Raw genomic sequence first — 22,932 nt, 5'->3', positions numbered from 1 at the left:
TACAACGAGAAAGCATGTTTGACAATCACACTAATATTAGCTTTATTCCAATAGGCTCTAGAGGATTCACGATGTTATGTGATACTTTGAGGGCAGGATTAGGATATTTTCTCATGCAAAATAGTCGTGTGATAACCTATGCTCTAAGGAATATTGAAGAAGCTCAAGTCGTATTATGCCATTCATGATTTGGAGATGGTCATATTGGTGTTTCCTTTTAAGATTTAGAGACACTATTTATACGAAGAAACCTATGAGATTTATACCTAGCACAAGAGCCTGAAGTACATTTAAAACTAATAGAGATAAACATTTAGCAATGTTGATGCAGGGAACTACTGAAGATATAATTGTACTATTTTGTACTGCTCGGGAAAGATAAATATTATAACTTATGCAAAAAAAAAATTATGGATGATTTGACGCATTTAGCTCCTGTAAAGATACTTTTGGACAAAGATATCCATAGACTAGAACGTACAAGTATTAGATTCAATGAAAAAAAAATTCAAAGACATTATTGGCTATTAGTCAAGCCCGATGTAGATGTATAAAGGCTAGCCAATACGAGGATGAACGATTGTTTAATTACCGAGATTTATTTACATCCTTGGTAAAAGCAAGGATATGATTGTTAATAGTAAGGATATTCTCCGACTCGGTAATTAATTATGTGTAGCAAACATATATGGGCTGAGACAAGCTATTCGTGATGGAGCTCACAACTCCAGATACAGTGTATATCTCAGGTCTATAAGATGCACCATGACTATAAAAAAAATTGATTGGTTGGATAAGAAAGAAGGGAAAAAAACTCGTTAACTTTGTTTCTAACTATTTGTCATGTCAGTATGTTAAGGCAAGTACTTGCGACTCACAGGCCCACTAAAATAACTCAAGATTCTGAAGTGGAAATACAATAAAACAATACATATATGACTAAATTACTCAAACCATTAGAGGTATGATTATATATGGGAAAGTTGTATATTGACTTACCAAGAAGGCACATTTCTTGCTAGTCAAAACTTCTTATAGTGAGGTAAAGTATGCATAGATATGCATGAACAGAAAATTATCTGACTCAATAGTGCTCTATTGTCCATCAGCTCTAATAAACTATTGCATTCACTTCATGATTTGAAAACCTTTTCAAGAAAGGTTAGGTACACGAGTAGATCTTAGTACTAGTTTTATCGCACGCAAACACAAAGTCCAAAGGTGCTATACATATCTTGGATGATATATTGAGAGAGTGTATTCTTAAGTTTGGAGGTAGTTGGGATGCTTATCTACCTTTAGCTGAATTTGCTTACAACAATAGCTTCTAGTCCAGTATTCAAATGGCACCGTACGAAGCATTGTATGGTAGAAGATGTCGTTCTCCTATTGGATGGTTTGAAGCTGATGAGACTAACTTATTGGGACTCGACCTAGTACAAGAAGCTATGGACAAGGTCTAGTTGATCAGACAGAGATTGCTTGCAGCTCAAAGTAGACAAAAGTCTTATGCTGATAAGAGAAGAAGAGATTTAGTGTTCACAATTGGGGACAAAGTGTTCCTACGAGTCTCCCCTATGAAAGGTGTGATGCGGTTTGGGAAAAGAGGCAAGTTGAACCCCAAGTTTATAGGACCGTATGAGATACTAGACCGAGTGAGAGCGGTGACTTATTGTTTGACACTTCCTCTTGAGTTATCTTTTATTCACCCAGTGTTTCATGTTTCAATGCTAAGAAAATGTATATCAAACTCATCTCGCTTGAAGCATCAACTATACCGCTTGATGAGAAGTTGTCTTACGAGGAAGAGCCGATGACAATTGTTGATAGACAAGTAAGAAAGCTACGGTCAAAAGAAATTGTGTTCGTAAAAGTTTTATGGAGAAATCATGTCGTTGAAGAAGCTACTTGAGAAATAGAGGATAATATGCGAGTCAAGTACCCCTATTTGTTTCAGTCTACAGATACGTACTTGAATTAAATTCGGGGACCGAATTTCATAAGGTGGGGAGGATGTAATACCCTATATTTTTCATAAGGGTGTATTGGTCATTAGCAAAATAATAATAATAATAATAATAAGAAGAAGAAACTAACTTAAAAAAAACAAATAAAAAAAAATAAAAAAAAGAGACAAGTAAAGAAAAGGGCCGAAGCCCCTTTCTCTGCCCAAATCAAAAAGGAGAAAAAGAAAGGTCTTGGCGTAACCAAACCAGAAGCAAAAGAAAAAGGGATTTAAAAAAAAAAAGAGAAACCCCTAGCCAACGCAAACATCACGGCATGGCAGAAGCAGCAACAGAGAAAAACGAAAAGGGGAAATGTTTCTGGTGTTACCTCAGTGCCAAATACCGTTTTCATTAAACATTGGTATATATTCTGTAGTCTCAGTGATAAGCCCAGGTAGTTGCATATATTTTTCCTTCTTTTAAAACAATAGTAGTTTTTATACATGATTCTTCGCGAGACTAAGCAAATATAATATGAGATTTGAGTCTGAGTTAGAAGAGGAGGTTAGAAACTAAGAGAAATCCATAAACCTTTTCATGAATTAAGTGGGTATATTATATGAATAGGTTGGAGTTGATAGATTAATAATTACTCATCCCGTGGGTGAATATAATTCGGCGAATTAAGATTCAAATATTGAACCTCGAGGGTTGGGTATTCTAAATTAGCTATGAATTAGCCTAAACATAGAAATTAACATGAGACCGATATTATGTAATTATAGATTGAATTGGAGGAAGTTGTACGAATTGCTCGAGGTGAAGCATTTGGAATTTCGGCATGAGTACTGTGAGCAGTAATCTTACCGCAATTTGTGTTTTTCATAACTTGCATGATTTACACATGATTTTTAATATGAATATGTTACCGATTATTTTGAGTTGCATATGGGACAAGTATTTTACTCGATATGATACCGAAATAGTTATTTGAGATGAATACCGTGATTTTAAATATTTTCGTTGTCACTAGATCTGTTTTATCGTTACTTGAATTTACTGTTATTAAAAGGAAATTATATGATTTGATAAGAACCGAAATGCCCTATATTGTTTTAAAATAGTTTCTACGAGTATATACGAATTACAGAGACAGGTATAAATGAGAGTAGATATTGAAGGATCCCGTAGCTAACGGCGGGTTCGTTAGACCTGATGCACCTTGTATTTACCGATTACAGAGTACAGTTATAACTCTCGCTAGTGGGAAGGTTGAACTAGCATACCGTTACCGATTTCCCTCGAGTAGGGACTACCGTTATATTTGACTTCTTGCGAAGAAGTCCACAGTTATACCGATTACATAATCCGTTCATTGAAACCTCCCAAATTTGAATATTGATATTATACAGTGGTTACCGAGCTTATTACTGAATTACTAATTGTATTATACTACAAGAAAGGCATGATGAGGCTGAAAATTATTTATTATTTCTGAAAGGGCATTTTTATATTATCTTCTATTTGAGATACTAGCATGTTTTCTAACTTATCCCCAATAAAAACGGTCGGGGTTAAGTATTATTACTCGCTGAGCTAGCGACTCACTCCCCGCTATTTTTTTTCCAGAGACAACAGTTGAAGGGCGAGGATTTCGTTAGTGAGACGCACAAGTTGATAATTTCTAGTGAGCCCCGCATTTGTTCGCGTGGGCGGAGATTTTATTTATTATTATGGTCTTGTCTTTGAACTCTTAGAGTCGCTCCATAGCTAAAAATTTTAGTGTCTTGAGTATTCTTCGTTATTATATATTTATGTTGAGTATCACTCATTCTTATCAAATTTGGAGATAAAGTAGTATTTCTAGTTGTTGGTGGGTGGACTATTAAAGGTAGATATTTATTTTGGTTAATTGATAAGGTCATTATCATTTGAATTGCTATTAGGATGTTTGGTTGCTGATTTGAGACAGGGAAAATTTTGGGATAGTCCAAAAATCAGGGAAACTCTGTCCAATTTTCTGTAAAATACCGATGAGGCTTACTTGGGGGCACTTGCTCCTAAGCGCCGGTCATGATCCTAAATTGGGTCGTGACATAAGGTAGGGGTAAGGTTTGCGTACACACTATTTTCCTCATACCCCACTCGTAGGATTATACTAGGTTTGTTGTTGTTATTGTTGTTGTATTAGAATGTAATTAGTTTGTAACTATATTTTTTACCAAAACTGTGATCTCACAAGTGGGGTATGGGGAGGGTGGGGTGTACACATACCATTTCCCTACCTTGTGTGAGGTAGAGAGTTTGTTTCCGATAGACCATCAGTTCAAAAAAAACATTTTTCAAGCATATTTAAAAAATATAAGAGAAAAAGTTATGATGAAAATACTGAAGAAAAGAGAAGTATTGACAGCAAAAATAATAAAGATAATCAAGCAAACGAATAGTAACAATTTGAAGAATTAGATAATAATATAATAAAAATAAAGTCTTTGTTGTCCTGAAAATCACCAAATTCCACTCAATGCTACTTGTAATTGACATCCCCTCCCATTTGCACAGCATAAAAAATTGTACATTAAAATGCAGTTAAATTTCTAACACAAATGATATCCTATGTATCAATGTGAAAATAACTTTTTCAAATTCTTTTCTTGTCAAAAGTAACAGAGCATTTCTATGGACATACACAAAATAATTCTTATCATTCATAATTGAGTATTGTTTCTATACATACAATTAAAATAATTAATTATAATCGAATATATGTCTGTAACAAATTAAACCATAAGAAATAAGTAAAATGAAATCTTTGTTTGAAGAAGTGCGTGCAGATTTATCAATTCTAGGTGAAGATACTTACAGAATGTAAGGATTATATTTACTCAATTCTGCCTTCCTTTTCTATGCACAAAAACATTTAAGGAGCTAAGCATAATCAATAATTTAGATTTGTGTAATCCATTTAAATCAAGATGCTTAATTCTATGAATTATGGCATTTTCTGGTCAAAGTTTCTGTTTTTAATCTTGGAAGCTTGAAAGTAGTGTATTTTTGTTCTTTCTCTCATTTGTTTGGTTTTATTCTTCATCATCTTTATAGGCTTGCATTGAATTTTGTATTTGTGCTGTTTGTTTGATTCAATTTATTAAGTGACTGTGTTTGTTGTGGTCTTCTGTAAAATCTGATGTGGGGTTTTGAAATAACAACCAGATATGTAATATTGAGCTGGTTTAGTCATAAGCTTTATGCTAAAGGTGTCATCTTTAATGTTGTTTGTAGTTTAAAGATTGTTGAAGCAATCAGCTTTTGTGTAGATGTAGAGAAAGATGAAAGGGAATGTATGTGACATAAATCACTTGAATTTAGATGTGCTTTTGCCTCCTCGGAAAAAGGAAGAATTTTGATGTTAATTCATATACATAGTCCCCTCCTGCTGATAATATTCCAAGAATTTAAACTAGTACTAAGAATAGAACCAAATGGTCATTTAATCAAACTATGACCATTTGCAATGAATAATAAATAGACATGATCATAAATCTCACTCAAATTCCATGATTGTACAAAGCCTATTATCAATAGCCTTCAATGGAAACAAATTTACAAGTGGTAGGAATGAAAAAAAAATGGACAACTTACTCTTTTGGACCCTCCTCTATAGTAAATTAAATTCCAATCTTAACCATAATAAGATTTCAATTTTCACACAAAAAGTAAAACAAACAGTTCTAGGCTCTCTATTGCTTCGTTTTACTGTTCTTGAACCAACGGTCGTGGTCGTTCGGAAACAGTATCTCTACCTTCATAAGGTAGGGGTAAGGTCTGCATACACACTACCTCCCAAGACCCTATTCGTGGGATTTCACTGGATTTTTGTCATTGTTGTGCTCTAAGCCTTGGCTCCAAAGATCTCCAGCATAGAAGAGAAAGTTCCATACACTGAAAAAACTGTAGCCATTACAATAATTGCACCATCACAAGCCAAACCATGCCATCTTAACTCATCTTTGAACACAATCAAATGAAACAAAGCAGGCAATACAAAGCCAAGAATAATGCACACACTGCTCCCAACAAGTGACAAGAAATCAGCAAAATTTGGTACCAATAATGCCACAATTGTCACTACTAAAACCACAATCCATCTTATCCAAAGACAATACCTCCCTTCACAAAATCTCCTTTCCATTACTTCATATACTGGATTCATCATAAGTGGAAATGTAAAGAATAAATTTATACAAAGACCAATTTGAACTAAGCTGCTAAGCCAACCTTGTCCAAGATTTGTGGTAATTATATCCTTTGTCTCTTCACCAAAAGCAAAATAGCCTAATACTCCAAAAGCACCATACATTAAAGATATTAAAGCCATTGACAAACCCAATATTTTACCAAATTTTGCCTTGTTTTTCATCTCAGCTTCTAAAGGCAAAACCATTCCAACACCTTCAAATGCATAAACAGCAACACCAAGACCATAGAAAAATACACTAAACCCACCAAAAGCTTCAAGAATATGACTACTTTTGAGATAAACCATCACATCTTCAACCATAACTACACCCATAGCTCCTAATTCAACAACATCAGCAAAAATACTCAAAGGGGCTAAAAGGGTAAGACTAGGAATTGAATTCAACCCCAACTGAAATGGAAAACAGCTCCAGATATACACTGTTTTAGGTGGAAACCCCAAGATTTTAGGACTTGGATTTGACTTGGAGTAATTAAAACAGTATGCTAAAGTATTAGCTATGAAAATCATGTAACTGATACAAAAACCAGCTTGTGATAACACAATCATAGCATCTACAGCAAACCTACCAATAGGTCCACAAACAGCAAATCCCAAATCACCAAAAGATGAGATTTCTGAAGTTTTAAGATGGGATTCAATTTTTCTTCTTGAAAATACAAGAAGCATCATACAATGGTAAGTTAAAAAGGCTACTGAAAATAACATAATAGCACCCATTATCCATCCTGTTCTTTTAAAAGTATAAGGAAGGCCAAGAACTCCTGCTCCAACTATAGCTATAAATACATTAGCAAAAGTTTTGGATGGTGAAGAAAGGTGTTGATTCTTGGCTAAAAGGGGTGTATCTTCTCTTGGGATTTGTAAGACATGAGAGGATGAACTTGCTTTATTATTTTTCTCAAACCCCATTTGGGAAAAATCTTAAATTCTTAATCAGGAATCTCAATACAAGTGCAAAAATCAGATAAAGATCAAAACTTTATTTCAAGATAGCCTCAAATTTGAGTGAAAATAGTGAATATGTGTTTTTGTGAAAAGGGGAAAAAGTTTTGAACTTTGCTTATGGTTTTTGCCTCTGCTAAAATCAAGAATCTAATACAAGTAAAAACCAGGGAGATAAAGATCAAAACTTTATATCAAGATTGCCTCAAATTTGGGTGAATATAGTGAATATTGGTTTGAAAAGGGGGAAAAAGTTTTGAACTTTGCTTATGGTTTTTGCTTCTGCTAAATTAATCAAGAATCTCAATCCAAGTGCAAAAATCAGATAAAGATCAAAACTTTATTTCAAGATTACCTCAATTTTGAGTGAAAATAGTGAATATGTGTTTGAAAAGGGAAAAAGTTTTGAACTTTGCTTATGGTTTTTGCCTCTGCTAAATTAATCAAGAATCTCAATTCAAGTGCAAAAACCAGAGAAAAATCAAAACTTTTATATCAAAATTGCAATCAAATAGTGTGTTTTTTGGAAAGGGGAAAAGGCTTTGAATTTTGCTTATGGTTTTGCTTCTGCCAGAATTCAGGAGTTTAGAAAGAGATTTAAAGGTGTCAAATCTTAAAATGGCTTTTTGGGAACTGTGGAGCTGTGGGCTGTCTTATCAACAGGAGTAAAACTTTCAAAAAGGACAAAACATGAAAGTGACAATTAAGCAATATTTATATTTGAATAATATTAAAGTTTATAGTTCGTACACGTCTCTTTTTTTGAAAAATTTGTAGTATTTGTTTGCAAAAAGAAGTATTCAAGTAAACAATAATCGTAGACGTGTCCATTTGTTAATTGAGAAAATATCTGCTTGCAAAAAGAAGTCATTCTCTTCCTCCTTTTTTCTTTTCTTTTTATCTCATTCTCTTTGTTTTATAGTTCTAGTTGAAAAGGACAGAATGCTATATTAACGACGCCTTTGATACATTATAGAACTTCTCAATAGTTTATGCATAGTGGTGATAAAAGAAAATAGGTATCCACTCATATTATTTATTAAAAAATAAATTATGATGAACTTTTTAAAAATAAATTAAATATAGATAAAAACCATATTATATATTTAGAAAATAGATAATCAATTAGTTTAATTTTTATATTTGTAAAGTTTCAAATTGGGGGTTTTCAAGTTTGGGAGACTAAGCTGGCGTTTGGCAATAGATTTCCCATTTTTTCTTTTAAAAAAAAACCTAATTTGGGTGAAGTTTGGTTTGAAGATTTAAATTTGTTTGGACATAATTTTTCAAAATACATTTCAATTTTTTTTGTTGAAAACATGAAACGTGACATATACCAATTAGTTCTAAAAACTATCAAAAATACTCATCAATACCAAAAAATAAACTTTTAATATTGTATTGGTCAAAATCTGACCGCTATGGTCGACCCAACCGGGACCCCATCCAAATGGCGGGGTAAGGAAAGACGCCCTGACTTGCTGCAAACCACGTACTCACAGTGCCCGCTAAGTCGAAGAACAATACTCAGGGAACGAAGAAAACGAACGTGGTATGGAGGTGCTTTGACCCGAAAACATAGCAAGGACGCCATGACTATATATATGGAGGAGATCTTCCTAGAATGGTGGGGAGGGGAGGGGTTTTTTCTCTCTTTCCTCTCCTCTGTAATCTTCTCAGTGAAAAGAAGGCAAAACAACTTTCCATTAATAATGTACAACAGTCATCTCCATCAATAAGTGAGAGAAGAAATGAAAAATCTGAATAAGATTGATCGCCCCTATTTCATCTTATACATCATTTTCTGATTCGTTTATAGATCTGGAGTTTATTATGTTTGACTAAGATTTACCTCTTCATCCCCATCAATTGATTTAATCAAAAAGGTTTCAATATCTTTTGGTCAAACAATTTGGCGCCGTCTGTGAGGATTTCTTAGTGAAAGCTTCTTAGTCTCCTCCAGATCAAAAATTGGAAACATGATCGCCCACCAAAAAGAACGGTAAGTAAACCTCACACACCAACCTAGATCATGATGTTATATACAAGCAGAAATTGCAACCAACATTCTTCGCCGCACGCCGGGCAGCCTATGAACCAGCCAAAACGAGCCTAACCCGCACAGGACAAAGACGTAAAAAAAAGGGAAGGGAAAGAGAGCTGAATACGGTTACCGAATTCAGAAAACATCACCCCCATCAACTATTAAAACGCCAAAAAAGCGAGCAACGCCACAGATCCACCTTCATTCACCAACTCATCAAATCGAGATAAGGAGAATATCGTCCTGGCCCACCTTCTGCTGATTGCTCAAACAAGAATGCAGGTGTCGCGCGGGCGAGCGAGCGAGAGAGGAAACAACCCAACCGAAGAAGGGGAAATTACTACAAAACAATCGAAATATCGTCCATCAGACAAACCCAACTCCTAGGAAATGATACCCCTTAAGTGATACCCCCTCTCCCTCGCCAAGAAGGCGTCCCAAGAGAATTTTCATGGGGTCTTAAAAACCAGGCAGACGAGGGGGAAATCCTCGAGGTCAAAGTGTAATTCATCGTCCCACCCACCAATGACATCTCCAGACCGAAAAGCGAAAAGATAGATAGGGAAACTCCAATATGTGCGTGAAACGAGTGTGAGCAAATCATCAACGTTTTCTTCTCTCCGACATCACACTCCCCGATGTAAATAAAATCAAGCGAACTGAGACTCCCCCAAAAGATACCAAACTCTCCAAAAAATCGAGACTCACGGATGGGTTAATATTTCGATGAAAGTTCGAAATAACACCATTTAGGCCAAGGGCCTTCGCCAAAAGAAGAGTTTGACCTCGATCGAACCGCGACGGGTTAATATTTCGACGAAAGTTTGAATCAAATAACACCCTTAAGGCCAAGGGCCTTCGCCAAAAAGAAGAGTTCGACTTCGATCGAACAACGACATGTTAATATTTCGACGAAAGTTCGAAATAACACCCTTAAGGCCAAGGGCCTTTGCAAAAAAGAAAGAGTTTATCTCGATCGAATCGCGACGGATTAATATTTCGACGAAAGTTCGAAATAATACCCTTTAGGCCAAGGGCCTTTGCCAAAAGAAGAGTTCGACCTCGATCGAACTGCAACGGGTTAATATTTCGATAAAAGTTCGAAATAACACCCTTAAGGCCAAGGGTCTTCGCCAAAAAGAAGAGTTAGACTTCGATCGAACAATGACGGGCTAATATTTCAATGAAAGTTCGAAATAACACCCTTAAGGCCAAGGGCCTTTACCAAAAAGAAAGAGTTCGATCCCAATCAAACAATGACGGGTTAATATTTCGATAAAATTTCGAAATAACACCCTTAAGGCCAAGGGCCTTCGCCAAAAAGAAAGAGTTCGACCTTAATCGAACAACGATGGGTTAATATTTCGACGAAAGTTCAAAATAACACCCTTAAGGCCAAGGGCCTTCGCCAAAAAGAAGGGTTTGATCTCGATCGAACAACGACGAATTAATATTTCGACGAAAGTTCGAAATAACACCCTTAAGGCCAAGGGCCTTCACCAAAAAGAAAGAGTTCGATCTCGATCGAACTGTGACGGGTTAATATTTCTATGAAAGTTCGAAATAACACCCTTAAGGCCAAGGGCCTTCGCCAAAAAGAAAGAGTTTGATCTCGATCGAACAACGACGGGTTAATATTTCGATGAAAGTTCGAAATAACACCCTTAAGGATAAGGGCCTTCGCCAAAAAGAAAGAGTTCGACCTCGATCGAACAATGACGGGTTAATATTTCGACGAAAGTTCGAAATAACACCTTTAAGGCCAAGGGCCTTCTCCAAAAAGAAAGAGTTCGACCTTGATCGAATAACGACGAGTTAATATTTAGACGAAAGTTCGAAATAACACCCTTAAGGCCAAGGGCCTTCGCCAAAATGAAGGGTTTGATCTCGATCGAACAATGACCGGTTCATATTTCGACGAAAGTTCGAAACACCCTTAAGACCAAGGGCCTTTACCAAGAAGAAAGAGTTCGATCCCAATCAAACAACGACGGGTTAATATTTCGACGAAAGTTTGAAATAACACCCTTAAGGCCAAGGGCCTTCACCAAAAAGAAAGAGTTTGATCTCGATCGAACAACGACGGGTTAATATTTTGATGAAAGTTCGAAATAACACCCTTAAGGCCAAGGGGCTTCGCCAAAAAGAAAGAGTTCGACCTCGATCGAACAATGACGGGTTAATATTTTGATGAAAGTTCGAAATAACACCCTTAAGGCCAAGGGCCTTCGCCAAAAAGAAAAAGTTCAACCTCGATCGAACATCGACGGGTTAATATTTCGACAAAAGTTTGAAATAACACCCTTAAAACCAAGGGCCTTCGCCAAAAATAAAGAGTTCAACCTCGATCGAACAACGACGTGTTAGTATTTCGACGAAAGTTCGAAATAACACTCTTAAGGCCAAGGGACTTCGCCAAAAAGAAGAGTTAGACTTCGATCGAATGACGACGGGTTAATATTTCGACGAAAGTTTGAAATAACACCCTTAAGGCCAAGGGCCTTAGCCAAAGAGATGAGTTCAACCTCAATCGAACAACGACAGGTTAATATTTTGATAGGAGTTCGAAATAACACCCTCAAGGCTAAGGGCTTTCACCAAAAAAATAATTCAACTTCAATCAAGTAACGAAGGGTTAATATTTTATTTAACGTTCGAAGTAACACCCTTAAGGCCAAGGGCCTTCGCCAAAAAGAAGAGTTCGACTTCGATCGAACAACGACGGGTTAATATTTCGATGAATGTTCAAAATAACACCCTTAAGGCCAAGAACCATCGCCGAAGAAAGAGTTTGAAATATCCTTGAGGCCAAAGGACATAAAAAAAAGGAAAGAAAACTGGGACTCACGACGGGATAATACTTCAATATAAGCTCGAAAGTAACATCCCTACGACTAAGGTCGCTATTAGAAAAAGAGTTCGATACCATTCAGACTATGATGGTACAACATCTCAACACAATTTCGAAAACATCATTCCGCTAGCTAAAGTCGTTATCAAGGTCCCACTCAACCCGAGTGACATTAAATTCCCAAAGAGTAGGGAACTCATCACGCGGAAATCTACTTCTTTGCACCAAAGTTATGAAAAGCAAAATAGGGAAAAAAGTACAATAGGCATATAACAATGGAAAATTTCTCTTTATACAAAGCTACTGCGCAAACATCCGCAGATTACATACGGCTAAAACCAACAAAGTCCAAGAATAAACAATAAACAACAAATAAATAAAAGATGACAAAGACAACAATTCTTTCACTCGGTGTTATCATCGCCACCTTCTTCACCACCATCTCCAAGAAGTCCTCCCTCGTCATCCGTGCCCTCATCAGCTTCCGGCGTCGCAGAGTCATATCCACAGGTAACACGAGCCTCTCGTGCCTTTGCCTGTGCTCCATCATATGCGGCCTCGGTAACATTGCCCGCCTCCAACAAACTCTTATATAGGTCCCGCTGGGCTTCAGCATGAACCCAAAGCTCGTGCAAATGATGGGGAACAATGGCGGAGGACGATTCAACTTGAGCCAACAGTTGATCCTTTTCGGCCTCAAGGGCAGCGACCCCGTCTCCTAAGGATGATGCCTTCCGGTCGATCTCACCAATACGCTCCTCGAGCCTCACTTCCCTTAGCCTGGTCGTCGCCCTCTCCAACTCCTGCTCGGATTGGAGAAAGCAGATAGTGTTCTCTAGAGCCGCAGCCCTCGCCAAAGCTGACGACCAGATGCTCTCGATGTTCTCCAACCCGGCAACCTTTCTCTCCAACTCGGCCAATTTTCCCATTCACTCTGCGCTCATCGCCTCGACCCTGATAAGATTCTGATCCATCTCAGACTACATCGATCTCAGCTTCCCATGAAGATATTCACACTCTGCAGCAACCCCTTTTCCCAACTCAAGCTCTTCATCCTTTGCACGAAGTTTCTCCTCGAGTGCACTCTTATTGCAAATAACCTGCATCAATTCCTGATCCCTCTTCTCCAATTCCTCGCCAAGAGATCGATCACTAGGGTTCGCCTTCAGTCGCTCATCTCACGGCACTTGTAGCGATAGCGCCGATACTTCTCTAACATCTTCAAGAAAATCTTAGCCTGAATGTCAGCCCTACGAGCGCTCTCAATTTCCATCACGTACGTCTAAAAAACGAAAAGATGGGTTAAGACCATATCACTGAGAAAAATGAAAAGAACATGAAAGAAAAGTGCAACATACTTTCAAGCCCATAGCGGCCACTTCATGCATCAAATCAATATCAGGAACGTCCCGAAAGGCTGCGTTCTCGGCGGCAGAACACAAGATGTCGAACTGCGGCACCAGGTCCTCCGTGTCCCCTAGGAGATTGATATCCGATGAGATCTCAAGAATACGGGACGGGCCTCCCGCATGAACCACCGAATGGGTAAGACCCTCTTCAAACATCCTAACATCATCAGGATCAAGGTTAGACTCAGATTCGTAGTCGTTGACTACGACACCCTTTCCCCTTTCTGCGGCCGATGAGGAAACACGACCCGACACCGAAGATGAAGGCCCATCCAAAGCAGCAACAATAGTCTCAGGAGTCTGACCCCCTGCCACGGTAGGCTGCTGGTCAATCATAATAGTCGGGATCTCTGTCGATAGGGCAGACACAACGATTGGCTCTATCTCTACAGGTGGATGGCATCAACTCCCACCTCAAACCCTATCAAGGGAAGGTCTTCCTCTAAATGTATCACGGCTGCATGAGCTGCTTCTGACTCCATTTGTCGCCTCTTTGACGCCCTCCCCTTTTGCAGCACGGGAAGATTCCTCCGCTGGGTGAGTGACCGGGGTCGGAATCCTGGTTTGAGGGGTAGCCTCCGTGCGTATAGCCACAACCATAGATTCAACTAAGGTGGCCCTCGACGAAGGTCGGACAGTAGACACTGAAGCAGGGCGAGCGAACAATGTAGGCTGATAAAAAGCTAGTGGATGAGCCCTCGCTCTCCGCACTCTCCCTGACATCGACGAACCTCACATAAGAAATTAAGTAAAAAAGGGAAAGGGGGAGAGTAGCGAACGAAAACGATATTACTCACCAGTAAGGGGCCTGCGTCCATATTTCTCATAGAAGGACAACCATGTGTGGATCCCTGCCGTATGAGGAATGATGACGTTCAACCACTCACAGATACCATCAATAAGTGCATGGGGTAGTTTCGCGGCTGTAAAAACATAAACAGTTTAGTACTACCCAAAGGAAAGCAGTCGGACATCATTCTGACCAAAAATATAGAAACCTATGTGCGAAATTCCATTTCTTAGGGAACCCTGTAGGATCCGCCACAAGGTGCTCGGTTCGCACATAAAAGTAATTCTCGTAGAAGCGATGGTTGGCTCCGTCGTCCATCTTCACCACCAGGCTCTTCGATCCTCAGTGGCACATGTGAATCATCGTGCCATGAATAAGTTGAGGGGCAAAGATATTGAGCATGTGCCCCAAAGTGATCTCACGACCGACAAGTTTCGCAAACTTGAGCAGCATGAGGAACAACTTATACATGTACGACGAAAGTTGAGCCGGGCATACCTCGTAAAAGCGGCAAAAATCTACCACTAAGAGAGGGAGAGGAAGCGTGTACCCAACAATAAAGGGGTAGGCATAGAACACTCAATACCCTGGGCGGTCAAAATTAACTATGTCGTTCCCCACTGCCGACAACATTTTGACGTAGTGAGGAATTGCCCACCTAGCTTTCAATTCTACGATCCCCTCCTCATTTATGACGGAGGAAGCAGGTTCCGGTTCCTCCCTTGCGGGACTATGAAAATCGTTCCATGCTTTCCTAGGGCGAGGCAAGATCTCAGCCACCGATGGGACCTCCTCATCTTCTACCACTTCTACTCCTCCAGTGGCCAGAACATCGCTTTCCGGCGTCGAAATTGTGGCGGGGAGGTTAGCGCGAGAAGAATCACCAGCCATTTGTATCAATTTGATAAAGCAAAGGGATAAAGAAAAGGAAAGATGAAAGTTCTTGGCTAACCGAAGAAAATCAAAAATCCGAAGTATCAAGAGAAAAGAAGATTTGCAAAGTTCTTTCAAGTAAAGGCAACGAAGTGGCATTCCTTCTATTTATAAGAGACATAAATTCCCCAAGCACGAAACCCAAGAGTCGCCAATCGAAGCTGATGGGGCATGAAACGGTTCAATCCCCTGGGAACGTGTGTCATAATGGCGGCAACCACGAACAACGTTTCAAGTTAAAAGATGTTTCAGTTCTGAAACGGCCGTAACGATTCAAACATATCTAAAGGGTGCCGTTACGTTACTTGAATCTAAAAATCATACCCAAGGGGTAGATGGTCAGATTTCTCTTAGATAAGCAAAAATCATAATCCGTCTACTGGGCCCGACAAGAAACGACCCCGGCAGACGGAGGGACTAACTATATTGGTCAAAATCTGACCACTATGGTCGACCCAATCGGGACCCCGTCTAAAAGGCGGGGTAAGGAAAGACGCCTTGACTTGCTGCAAACCACGTACTCACAGTGCCCGCTAAGTCGAAGAACAATACTCATGGAACGACGAAAACGGACATGGTATAAAGGTGCTTTGACCCGAAAACATAGCAAAGACTCCATGACTATATATAGGGAAGAGATCTTCCTAGAATGGGGGAGGGGAGGGGGAGGGGTGGCTTTTTCTCTCTTTCCTCTCCTCTGTAATCTTCTTAGTGAAAAGAAGGCAAAACAATTTTTCATTGATATTGTACAACAGTCATCTCCATCAATCAGTGAGAGAAGAAATGAAAATCCTCAATAAGATTGATCGCCCATATTTCATCTAATGTATCATTTTCTGATTCGTTTATAGATCTGGAGTTTATTATGTTTGACTAAGATTTACCTCTTCATCCTCATTAATTGATTTAATCAAAAAGGTTTCAATATCTTTTGGTTAAACAAATATCAACTGCTAATAATAACACAATTACTAACCACTATAACTTGTCAAGTCACAATAATATTACAAGATCTATCAGTCTAAAAGAAAATGATAGTAATTAGCTGGTGGATTAGTTGGATCGTAGTAGATGGTGAGCTTTTTTATAAAATACAAAAGTTTAGGGTAAGTTTTAAAATTATTAAAAAATCAAACAGTAATAATTTGGGCCAAAAACAGGTCTAGAGCTAGTTTTGGGATTTGAAAAATTTATTTTCAAAATCCGCCAAAACATGGATAAAATCTATTAACAAACATGTTTTGCCAAAATCTTTTTGGAAATAACTTGGCAAAATATATGGCCAAACGGGGGTTAATAATTCTCTTAAAAGTGATCATATTTAAAAAGCCATGAATAATATGAATATTTATATTTTAACCTACTTTTTATCCGTATTAAATATGAATCCAATCAAATAATTTATTTATTTTTGAATTATCTATTTTTACCCGTCTCATATCTAATTCGACTCGTCCGTTAGCCACTTATGCATATGCATCCACCTGTTAATGGCTTTGCAAACAGTCGTCTGTCTACCATTTATCAGTCGAAATACCATGACTTTTTCTAGCTCTTGGCATTGTGAGAAATTAAAAAAAAGGGGGATTTTCCGGTTAAGTCATGATTGTAAGTACAAGACTAATGAAAATATCTTAGGGGCCGTTTCGTACTATGGATAAATAAAAATAATTTCGGGATAAAATTTAATATTATCGTATCCTTTCTTTAATTACTAATTTTGAGATAAGTTATTACAAAAATTTATAGGCATATTTAAAATTAAAATTTTTAATTTAAATTTTCAAAATAAAATAAATAATAACTATTTTATATATAGCAGCTCTAAGAATGACTTTTTGTGTACTTCACTTTCGCTTCATAATATATGAAAATTTATATCCTTGGTGCACTCAAACATGACTTTGGATAGGAAGGGGTGGAGGTCGAGCATTAGGGTTGTAGGTTAAGAGAGAGTCGAGCACCTTTTTTTTTTGGGTTTCGGGGGCGAGACTGGCCTGTTGATGTTTCACTGTGGGTTGTTAGTCGTTTATGTAGTTTCCTTACTATTTCCTATGGTAGTATTACTGTTTATTGTTATTGCTTTTATATTTATTTTTCTGTTTCTTACGATGCTGTTACTATTTTTTATCTTCTATTGATGTCACTGATCTATTGTCTATTGTTTATTTTTCTTCTTCTCGAGCCGAGGATCTTTCGGAAACAGTCACTCTATCCCTCCTGGAGTAGGAGTAAGATCTGCGTATACTCTACCCTCCCCAGACTCCACTTATATGATTTTACTGGGTTATTGTTGTTGTTATTAGTATTCATCAATTTTGGTACAGCTAATTAGCTACCCAAATTGAACCAGGGGCCATGAACCTATGTTTACTTTTATGACAATGACCTAAAGAAAACTTGAACATAAAGATGTCGTGTTTTGTGTTTTCTTATTAGGTCGGTGAGGTTATTGATTCCTAGTTCGTACCATATTTTCAGAAAGTTTGCCTATTTGTATAAGATCACAGGAAGATCAAGATAAGCAACCATTAATTATCTGTCAATTTATTTACTAATCTTTATGTGCACAAAACCAATTTTTCCTCTTTGAATGATTATTTTGCCACTACCCCTTTTTCATCCTTGACTATTTTTTGGTCTCCAAATGAAAGAAAGAAAGAAACGTGTCAACGTGACACCTCCATTACTTATCAAGTGTTTAATTTTGGAAATTAATTGGTTGAAACTTGGTATGATTTCTATTTCAACCAAAATCTCTTTATAAATATTCGAGTTAAGAATCATGACATCTTCGGTTCATATTTTAATAGAGATAAAAATATTTAGCAATTTCTTTTCACATTTTTAAAAATCTTGATGGATAAAATTATTTAATACTTTTTTAAAATATATATAAACGGACCCGAATACCAGAATTATCAAAAAAACATGATGGAAGCCCTACCTAGTTAATTATCATGTTTCTCGAGTGGGATGGAGTTGGCTACTTCCACGGCAAATGTTGTTGCCTTCTACCCGATTTTCTTTGTTGATAACGATTCATAATGAATGGGTCCATGAATGGTAATGAGGAATAATATCTTATTCTAGCATGTGTAAAAAGAACATCAATAATATTTGGAAGTCCCCCTCATTATAGAATTCATCAACAGGTGGACTAATAAAAAATAAGCGGTCTCTATCTATGATGTACTAGTACCCCCACCAATTTTTGTCTTCCTGTGATACACAATCAAATTTCTCTATAAAAGTCTCTTTTGTTTCGATAACTTTTTGGCTGCTATAACGAAATACTATTATAAAAAATACAATTCTCTTTATAATACTCTCGTTTGTTCCGACAACTTTTTGGCTGCTACAATGAATACTATTATAAAGAACATACATTTTAACATGATAGAAGAAGTTGGTTCCAAAAAGAACTTACTGTTATAATCCTTTTGAAACCCAATTCTTTGTCACTTTCAAATGAGAAACCCTTTTCAACCTTTACTAAATCTTTTAATATTTTAAAAGGTTAAGTGAGGTTTGTAAGAAAAAAAAAGGGGTGTGACATCTCTAGCGACCCTGCTGGGAAATTGCAGGTTCGAGCTAGTACTTGATCTTGTTGTTTTTTAGGATATTCAGTTGAGATTTTTATGTGTTTTGTTTGCCTTTTATTTTGTTTATGTCGTTTTTATTTGCTTGTTGCTTATTTGTTTACAGTTTTTCCTTTATGTGTTACTGCTTTATAAATTGTCATCATTTGCATAACCATGAGTCTTCTTTCTGCAACAAGTCTCGGAGCATGCGTTGCGTGCACGAACTCTTTGTTGAGTCACCTTTAATTTAAGAGGGGGGCCGTCGGACGTATGGAGTGGGTGGAAAGCTTGAGCAGCTACCATCGACCATACGCTCCCCCGAATTGCCTTGTTAGTGAACCCCAAACTTAGGTCAGTCTTTAGGTCATTTTTATTTGCATCATATCATTTAGACCTAGTAGGGCTCGGTCCCAGGCACCGTGTCCCTTTGTAGGAAGCCTATCCAAATTTTGTCAAAAATGGGTCCGTGGCCCAAAAAGATATTCAATCATCCCTATGTGATACAAGTTGCATCTTTGAGGGTAGAAGGTCATTTGGCGGACCGATGTTTGGGAAAGAAGGGTGAAAAATGAAGCAAGTAGGGCCCAGTTATATTTTTCTTTCACGACTTTTTCAAGAAAAGACAAAAAAATTGGAAATAGAAAATCCAAAAAAGATTTTACACTTTTCCATTATTTTTCAAAAATTCAAAAAAAAATGAAAATAAAAAATCCAAAAAGATTTTGCACTTTTCCGTTATTTTCCAAAAACCCAAAAAAAGGAAAAAAAAATCCATTTTTTTTACATTTTCCAAAAATTCAAAAAAAGGAAGAAAAAGAAAATCCGAAAAGATTTTATATTTTTCATCATTTTTCAAAAAAAACAAAAAATATATTTTTTTCAAATTAGTGTCATTTTTTTAAGCTTTCTCCCATGTCCGATATTCCCGAACTACGCGAACCTGATTCTCGTCTTTCGAGACGCGATACGTAGGTAACCCACATAGGATCCGGTCTTCCTAGTGAGTCTTAGGTTCTTGGCTTTGCGGGGTCTTAGCCAAATCTTGCATGTCTGGCCACTTTTGGCCATGTCGGCCATTGTTGCAAAATGGGGTCATTTTCGCAAAAGTGGTTCAATTACCTATGTCTTAGGATCTTGAGTCCACAACTAGGAGTCATATTACTTTAATGCACGCCCTTATTGAGTTTGCATCTTTAGCCACTTTTGGCCACATCGGCCATTCTTGCAAAATAGGTCATTTTCGCAAAAGTGGTTCATGACCCATGTCTCTAAATCCCGAGTTCGCAACTAAGTGTCCCACTACCTTAATGTCCGCCCTTTTGAGTTTGCATCTTCAGCCACTTCGGGCCATATCGATCATTTTTGCAAAATGGGGCATTTTCACAAATTAATTTTGGGCCATGATGTTCGTAGTTTGAATCCATAGAAGCCTTAGTGAGGCATTTTCCTTGTCCATGAGGTCAATCTTCTTGAGTTTGCATTAATAGCCACTCTTGGCCACGTAGTTTAATTTTCAAAAATAGCCTAAGCTTGTCTTGCATGTGTCTAATAGGAGGTGTGGTCTCACATAGTGTCTCGAGTCATTTAATCTGTTTGGTCTTATTTTTTTCATTCAGGTATGGATTCATTTACCAGGACTTGATCATGACAAATACCCCAGGACCATTCTAGTCAAGACCATTGCATGCACGATCTACTTGAGATTTTTTTTTATTTTTAGTCTATTTTATGTTGTCTTTTAATTATTAGTCTTGTACAATAGTATCTAGTCTGTCAGTCTAGTTAAGATTGTCGAGTTTTTTGTTATAGTATTTCCTTTTTTGTATTTGAAAAACCAAAAAAAAAGTTATAAGTGGAAAATCTAAAAGATTTGTTTTAGTTTATTTTATCCATCATTTTTTTCTAGAACTACGCTTGATCTGATTCATGAGGGACATGATACGCAGGCAACCTACATAGGGTTCGATCGAATCATTATTAAAAAAAAAGAAAAAAGAAAAAAAGAGAGAATGAAGTTGTGGGACGTGAGAAATAGGAGGAAAGAAAAGAGCGATGACCAGAAAGAAAAGAGGGGAAAAGAAATGAAAAATCAAACGGTGTTAGAAATGAAGATGAAGAGGAAAAGGGGCAAGAAGAGTGAAATTGGGATGATGCCATATGATCTTCATACCCTCGAAGCCATTCTAGAACCGTTAACTGTGACTAGGGGCATTGCACGTAATGTGATATTTCTATCTGATAAATGCTCTAACGCTAACATGTTGGCTCTGTTTTGCCCCTCTTTGTCATTTTCATTGTTATTATAACAGAGGGTGGTTAGTTTGTGGCACTTTGGTGATTCGTCCATACAACACCAGAAAGCACAAGGCAGTCATGGCTAGCAAAGAAACAGACACTGGGGTTGTAGACCCACCAAAGGAATTTGTCGAGTCGGAGTCTGAATTGAAAGAGGAGGTCCAAAGGTTGAAACAACAGATGACAGAAATGTATTAGTCTTGGGTCAGGGGGCATCCCTTACCTTCATTCCCCACTAACTACACTGAAAACCCTGCAACTATCCTGCCACTATCACAAGCCCAAGTTTCCACTATCGTCGACCTTTCCCCTCAACATGCACTGGGATTTACCCCTTACCACAGTTACCCTGACACTTCCTCCCAAATTTTCCATGCTCCACCAGCCAAAACAACCTCATACCATGCTTCAACATCTGCTCCTATTTTTGTAGCTCCTCCACCAGCTACCCTTCCTCGATCCTCTAGCGAGACTGTGTTCAAAGTCCCCAATGCCCAAGGAAAGAGACCCAAGAAGGTTTTAGGGAGTTTTGGTTAAGATGGAACGAACAAGTTGCTCGGGTCAATTCTTCGATTAATAGAAAAGATGTTGTCGAACCCAGCCAACGACATGATCCAGTGGGCATCCCTTCTAAACGCTTTCAGCCTCAATACCGACCCCATAAATATCCTCGTACTCCAAATAATCCTCATAAATGCTACTTTCCTCCAAGAATCCCCAAAGTCATACCTTCCCTCCCCAGTACTCTATCTATAATGCACCGCCATATGCTCCACACTCACAAAACCCGCAACAGCTTGCACCGCCTCCACAAACGTCATACCCACCTCAACGAGCATATCAACCCCCTAACCGAAAGAGGTTCCAACCAAGGCCGGAGTACAAAATGAGAAGGCAACAATAAAGAAAAAAGTCTTTCACTCCTATACAAGCTTGTTTGAGAAGTTAAAGCATTATGACCTGATTGCACCTATTCCTCTGAATCATGTGGACCCGCATGCAAGAAGCTTTGACCCTTCTAAAAGGTGTGAATACCATTCCAATGCTCAGGGGCACAAGGTCGAAAGTTGTCGGGATTTTAAAAGGGAGATAGAAAGAATGATTCAAGAAGGGATGATTGTGGTCCAGGACAGTGACATCCAGAACATTTCACAGAATCCTTTACCTGCACATGATGATGTACACTTTGTGGGGAAGATGCATGGTGACAAGGAGTATGAGAATCCTCTTGGGAACTTGCTGACTGAAGTTAACGATATTGAAATTGGTGAAGGTCCTAGTAATTTTGATGTGCAACTTAGTGGCTAAGATATCGATCTTGGTAATTGGAAAGACACTCCTTTCTTGGCTAGCCAGGGAGGAGTTTTGATAGTTTATTTTGTTGTCATTTCTGTTTGTCCGGGTTATTTCAGGGTTGTAATCCGGATATTATCTTGTGGCTCAAACTCTTCTTCTTCTCATTTTGTCTAGTTCATTTAGTTATAGTAACCCGTTTAGTGTTATTTAAGATTATTCTAGGGTTATAACCCATGTCTATTTTGCTTGTCTTGTTCAAACCCTTTTCATCATCTGTCTAATGCAATCTCTTAGTTTCTGTTAGTTCTAGTCAATTTTTATTTAGGTCATTTTTCCTTTTATAGTTTTTCTCATGCTGACTCTAGTGACATGACATGCATGCATAGTTCTCAGCATGATCTTGAAAGTTAGTCTAATCATGAAGCAATGGCACGGTTTTTTGAATATGATAAATGGATGCATTTGAGGAAACACGTAAAGATTCACGCATTCTGAGATGACCTAAATTTTGAATTGAGCGAAACTGAGGCAGTAAGTCTGGGAAATCAAGAGGTTGATAAGAGCATACAACAAGAAAA

The 22,932-nt window shown here is 37.8% G+C and overlaps 1 protein-coding gene across 1 annotated transcript; it reads right to left on the bottom strand.

Annotated features, from left to right (window-relative positions):
- Positions 1 to 5,507: 5,507 nt before the first annotated feature.
- LOC107778058 (amino acid transporter AVT3B-like) lies at positions 5,508 to 7,758 on the bottom strand. The gene has a single exon (XM_016598240.2). The coding sequence runs from the start codon at positions 7,117 to 7,119 to the stop codon at positions 5,839 to 5,841; it is 1,281 nt and encodes a 426-aa protein (XP_016453726.1). The 5' UTR covers positions 7,120 to 7,758; the 3' UTR covers positions 5,508 to 5,838.
- Positions 7,759 to 22,932: the final 15,174 nt, after the last annotated feature.

Source organism: Nicotiana tabacum, chromosome 21, assembly GCF_000715075.1.
Source record: "Nicotiana tabacum cultivar K326 chromosome 21, ASM71507v2, whole genome shotgun sequence".
Taxonomy (NCBI): domain Eukaryota; kingdom Viridiplantae; phylum Streptophyta; class Magnoliopsida; order Solanales; family Solanaceae; genus Nicotiana; species Nicotiana tabacum.
This window is presented reverse-complemented; position numbering and strand designations above follow the sequence as displayed.